This window comes from Gekko japonicus, unplaced genomic scaffold (assembly GCF_001447785.1).
Source record: "Gekko japonicus isolate JY-2015 unplaced genomic scaffold, Gekko_japonicus_V1.1 scaffold2778, whole genome shotgun sequence".
Taxonomy (NCBI): domain Eukaryota; kingdom Metazoa; phylum Chordata; class Lepidosauria; order Squamata; family Gekkonidae; genus Gekko; species Gekko japonicus.
The window spans coordinates 113,770-118,924 of NW_015163171.1; the positions used below are offsets into that span (position 1 = coordinate 113,770).

At 47.1% G+C, this 5,155-nt stretch overlaps 1 protein-coding gene across 1 annotated transcript in view; it reads right to left on the reverse strand.

Annotated features, from left to right (window-relative positions):
- Nucleotides 1-5,155, reverse strand: part of FAM65A (family with sequence similarity 65 member A) — a 64,719-nt gene that overhangs the window by 37,537 nt on the left and 22,027 nt on the right. Inside the window, exons 2-3 of the mRNA XM_015407095.1 lie at nt 4,694-4,820; nt 268-420 (exon numbers count right to left, since the gene is read on the reverse strand). Of these exons, the coding sequence (XP_015262581.1) occupies nt 268-420; nt 4,694-4,820 (280 nt within the window). The remainder of the gene's footprint in view (nt 1-267; nt 421-4,693; nt 4,821-5,155) is intronic.

The following is a 5,155-nucleotide window of genomic DNA, read 5'->3' on the forward strand; positions in this document are numbered from 1 at the left end:
CCGCGTTACCCTGGCAACGGGGCTGTTTGGGTCCCGTTGCCAGGGTAACGCGGAGCGTCACATCCTGGCGACGGCGGGTGCAGCGCGCACAGCCGTCCCCCGCGGCACGCATCCTGCCAGGAAATAGATTTCCCCCGCCGGCGTTTGGTAAGCCTAATGCTGACCCATGCACAGCATAGGCCGCATCAAGGTGAAACATCCTTCATTCCACCACTAGCTTCAACATAAAAGGGGGGGGGGAGATCCGAGGGGTGCAGCATGACTTACGTTATTCCTTTCTTGAGCGCTTCATACACCTCATCAAGTCGCTCTGGCTGGGGCACCTTGGGTGGAGGGGATTTGTGAGACATTGAAAACATCCTACTGACTCTGGAGCTAGATTTCCTGGAGACTGTCGGGGTGCTGAATGCAGGGAAGTTCCTGCAAGAACAACAACAAAACCCCCACCAGGTAATACATTGGATTGGGATCTTAAGGACCAGAAGTTTACTTCAAAAGGGAAAAAAGGCATCCAGTATCTTAGAGACTGTATCCTACTCCCTTTAAAGAGCAAGAAACCAATAACCAGTATTCTAACAGCTGGAATTCGAATGACAATTTGGAACATTCAGCAGCTGACAGATTCCAAACTATGACGGTTCAGATGGCATCAGTTGCCAAGCCAATGGGTACCGTTCCCTCTCATATCTTCCAAGATAGAATGCAGAAACCCAATAAAATATTTGAAAGCAATCTGGTGTTTTAGAGCCATCCGGCAAATCAAAACAGCAATTTGCAAAACAAGTGTGAATAAATTGGAGGCAAGAGGGGGTGGGGGCTGGGAAAATTTAAAGATTCTTCCCTGCTGCTTTCTAAAAGAAATCCTGCCCCTCTTCTGTTGTCTGCCTTACTCAGACCTACATCCAAGTGAGCAGGTGCTGGCCACAGGCATTGCAGCAGAGGGTATTAAGGGGGTAATGAGCTTTCTTTGATAGTCCTCTTCCTCTCTGTTTCATTGCTGCATAAAGAAAGGGACATCCCTCCCATCTACCCAGTTTCTTTTTGGTCATTCCTTCCTCACACACCCCATGGTATGAAGGAATCTGGTTCCAAGATGAATTATAGCACTGACCTTGGAGTGCACTAAGAACATAAGAGAAGCCAATGTTGGATCAATTTTATTGAGTGCCCATGAGTTCTTGTATTGTGAGAAACGGAGAAAAGTACTTCTTTCTCTACCTGCTCTATCCCACGCATAATCTTGTAAACCTCTATCATGTCACCCCTCACCTCTCACTGCACACATCTCCAACCTTGAGAAGTCATCGTACACTTAGCATGGTTGATTTGTGAAGTAGCAGAAGACTGCTCATAATCAGCCACATGGATCCATGGCATGGAAACACTGTAGCTAGACTACTGTTACACACTCTACAGGGGTCTGCCCTTGAAAACGCCAGCTGGTACAGAATGCTGCAGCTCAATTACTAATAGGAGCTAGGTAAAGTACACATATTATCCTGCAGTTGCTCCATTGGTTACCCATTAGTTATGGGGTTCAAGTCAAGGTTGTTATCACTTACAGAGCCCTTCATGGGGTGGGACTTGCATATCTGCAGGACTGCCTCTCCCAATATGCTCCACTGCAACAACTCTGCTCATCTGAGCAAAGCTGACCCTGAAAATGCTCTGTGTGGAGTGTCCTTAACTGACAAGGTCTGGAGGAGTCTCACATTCCAAGCATTCTATAAAATGTAAATAATGGAATTGTGCAGGAAGGCATTTTTACGAAGTGAATAAGGCTACATAGGTAATTGCCCATGGAGTTCAAAGACATGTATTATATTATGTTTATTGCATATTTATTACATTGCTGATTGCATGCAATATAACGTTTCACTGCACTGTTCTAGATTCTTGTAATTCCTTTTTTTACTGTCAGGATTTTATGGTGTTTTTAGTGCATTCTCTAAATCTGTGGGTTGTATATATAAATAACTGTGGAGGGAAGGTAGCATGGGATGGCCAGATCTAGTCAGACTGCAGAAGCTAAGCAGGGTTGGTACTTGGATGGGAGACTGCCCAGAAAGACGATGCAGAAGACGGCAATGGGAAACCACCTCTGCTTCTCACTTGCCTTGAAAACCCCTGGTTGGGTTACTGTAAACCAGTAATGATTCGACGTTACTTACATACGTACATATAATTATACCATTGTCACTGTACTGTTTTTCAGATGTAATCTGTCTTGAGACTCAGAGAAAATGGCTGACTATAAATTAAGTCAATAAACAAATAAGACCTTCCGTAACTAGTAACTCTGCTTCCCAATACCCCTTTCACTTTTACCTAAAGAAATTATTAGGTATTTCCTGCTTTGGAGCAAACCCATCACTTTCTGTTACGTCTGAACCAGCAAAGCGAAATTTTGCACTTTCCCTGGCAGCCACAGCCTAACCACAGTTTGAAATCCTGGCGGCCATGGAAAACACAAGCCAAACAGTCTGCCAGTTCAGATGCGTTGCCACCAAAGCAGAAGGAATTAATTTTCTGGCCACGTACAAAGTGCATGAGCTCCTGGGACCAGAGAGGCTTGTTCAGATAGCTGTAAACCACTTTTTATGTTAATGTGTGGACTGGGCCTACGAGGGAGGGGGGGAACCTGGGAAAGAGTCCAAGAAGACATGTGGAACTACCACGCTGGTAGCAAACATTAGTGGACATTTGCACAGGTAGAGGCGCCTCCAGAAAGATGGCTAAAGCAAAGTGAGTGGAGTCCATGGGTCAGGGAAAGATAAGCAGCCAGCCGTAGCCCACGTCACCATATTTTCACCCAAAGATTCCACCCCCTTTCAGGTAATCTTTTCCTTATGATTGCAGAAGCTTTTGAGGACATTCTGGCAGCACCCTGCAACATATCAGAATCCTGAAAGGACGTTGGGTAGGGCTTCTTGCTGCCAGATGGATCTCCTTTGCCAAGATCCTAGTTCTTCCATCATGATGAACAGAAGCAAGAATAAATTCCAGTTGGTAGCTGGAGGTCGGCAGACTCCAAAGGAGACCCCTAAAGTCCCTACAGCCACCTTCAGTATTCTGCCTTTCCACAGGACTGACTTCAAGGCAGCTACGAAATGGATAACTGAGAGAATGCCCCCGTATATAAGAACTAAATCCAAATAGAAGAAAACGAAGACGAAGGAGGAGGAAGAGGAGGAGGAGGAGGAGGAGAAGGAGGAGAAGGAGGAGAAGAAGGAGAAGGAGAAGGAGAAGAAGAAGAGGAGGAGGAGGAAGAGGAGGAGGAGGAGGAGGAGGAAGAGGAGATTGGATTTATACCCTGCCCTTCACTACCCAAAAGGAGTCTCAGAGCGGCTTACAAACTCCTTTCCCTTCCCCTCCCCACAACAGGCACCCTGTGAAGTAGGCGGGGCTGAGAGAGCTCTTGACAGAAACTGCTCTTTTTTCAAGACCAGCTGTGCCAGAACTACGGCTTGCCCAAGGTCATCCAGCCAGGTGCAAGTGGAGGAGTGGGGAATCAAACCCGGTTCTCCCAGATTAGAGTCTGCGCACTTAACCACTACTCCAAACAAACCTCCCAAAGCCACCTGGGAGGGTTGTGGCAGTGGAGTGGCGTGAACCTCAATTTGCAAACCATGAACATGGCCCAGTTCATCACGAATTTAGGTTCGTGAACCGGTTCGTGCCCATCCCTAGTGCCATCTTTTCGGAGCCAGGTTAAGACAGCCCTCTTTGTGGATGCCTCAGAACGGCTTACAAACTCCTTTCCCTTCCCCACAACAGACACCCTGTGAGCAATGTTCTCTCTAAGCTGTGGAGTCTTGTGAGCAAAAATTCCACTTTGTGAGCCACTGGCATTAAAGTTGTGAGCAAGTGATTTGTCTGCTGCATAAATTTAGTTTGCTCTGGAGCCATCCTCCCTGAGCTGAGATAAAAATCTGTGAGCCGGAGTCTAAAAAACTGTGAGCTGGCTCACACTAACTCAGCTTAGAGGGAACACTGCCTGTGAGGTAGGCGGGGCTGAGAGAACTCTTGACAGAAACGGCTCTTTTTCAAGAACAGATCTTATCAGAACTACGGCTTGCCCAAGGTCATCCAGCCAGGTACAAGTGGAGGAGTGGGGAATCAAACCCAGTTCTCCCAGATTAGAATCCGCGTACTTAACCACTACACCAAACTGGCTCTCCAACCAATCAGCCACAGCAGGAGGGCTGTCAATCCACCCATTAAAACCTCTTTCACTTACAATAGTTTTAACTTGGCGCTGAGGTAAACATGAGTGGGTGCCTGGGAAATGTCTCCAGAGAAGGGTGCCACCACTGAGAGGGCCTTGTCTTGTGGCCCAGCCTCTGAAGTCCAAGGCATTCAGAACACAGCCTCAGGGAATGACATCGAGTAAAAATGTGAGGTGATGCAGAAAAAGGGGATCCTCTTCCACTATTCAAGCCCTACGCCTCGGTTTGGATTTACAGGTCAACACCACCTCTTTGAAAGAAAACGGGATGCCAGCAAAGAGTCGTTATGCAAACTAATTGGAGATATATGCATTTGTGTACCACTTTTTAAAAAACTGGGGTGGAGAATAGAAAAGAAGTCAGTTATCAAAGCCAGACTAGCCAGCTGAGCACCACACAACTCCAGGCCTCATCCTAAGCGTGCCCTGACCCTATCCCATCCAAGAAGCCTTTCCTGAGCCTACCTGAAGCCTTTGTCCTGGGTAGAATTGACACCTGCAAATGACTGGCTCCTATTGATCCTGACGGCCAGGCTGCGTCGCTGGGGCCGCGCCGAAAGCGACATTGTCGAGTTCCACCGGAAGGGTCTCCCTGAAAAGAGGAAAAGCAAAACCAGGTTAGGTGGAAGAACACAGGATAAGCGCAAGGTGGTGGGCAACGGAACCGTTGAAGGGACAGAGGAAAAGTGAAAGGGGAAATCAATGCCCAAGGGCTGGAACTAGTTTATAAATAGGCACCAACCCGCCTTTAACATGCCGACACAATCAGTGAGTCACGGGTCTGGGACACGGATATATAACAATAGGGTGTTATCTTATAACGAAGCTACAATATCTCAGACAGTGAACACGAGGAAAAAGAAATGAAGTATAACCCAGCAAGAGAGGAGCATTCTTCAGACATACAACATAGGACTTCTATGAAAC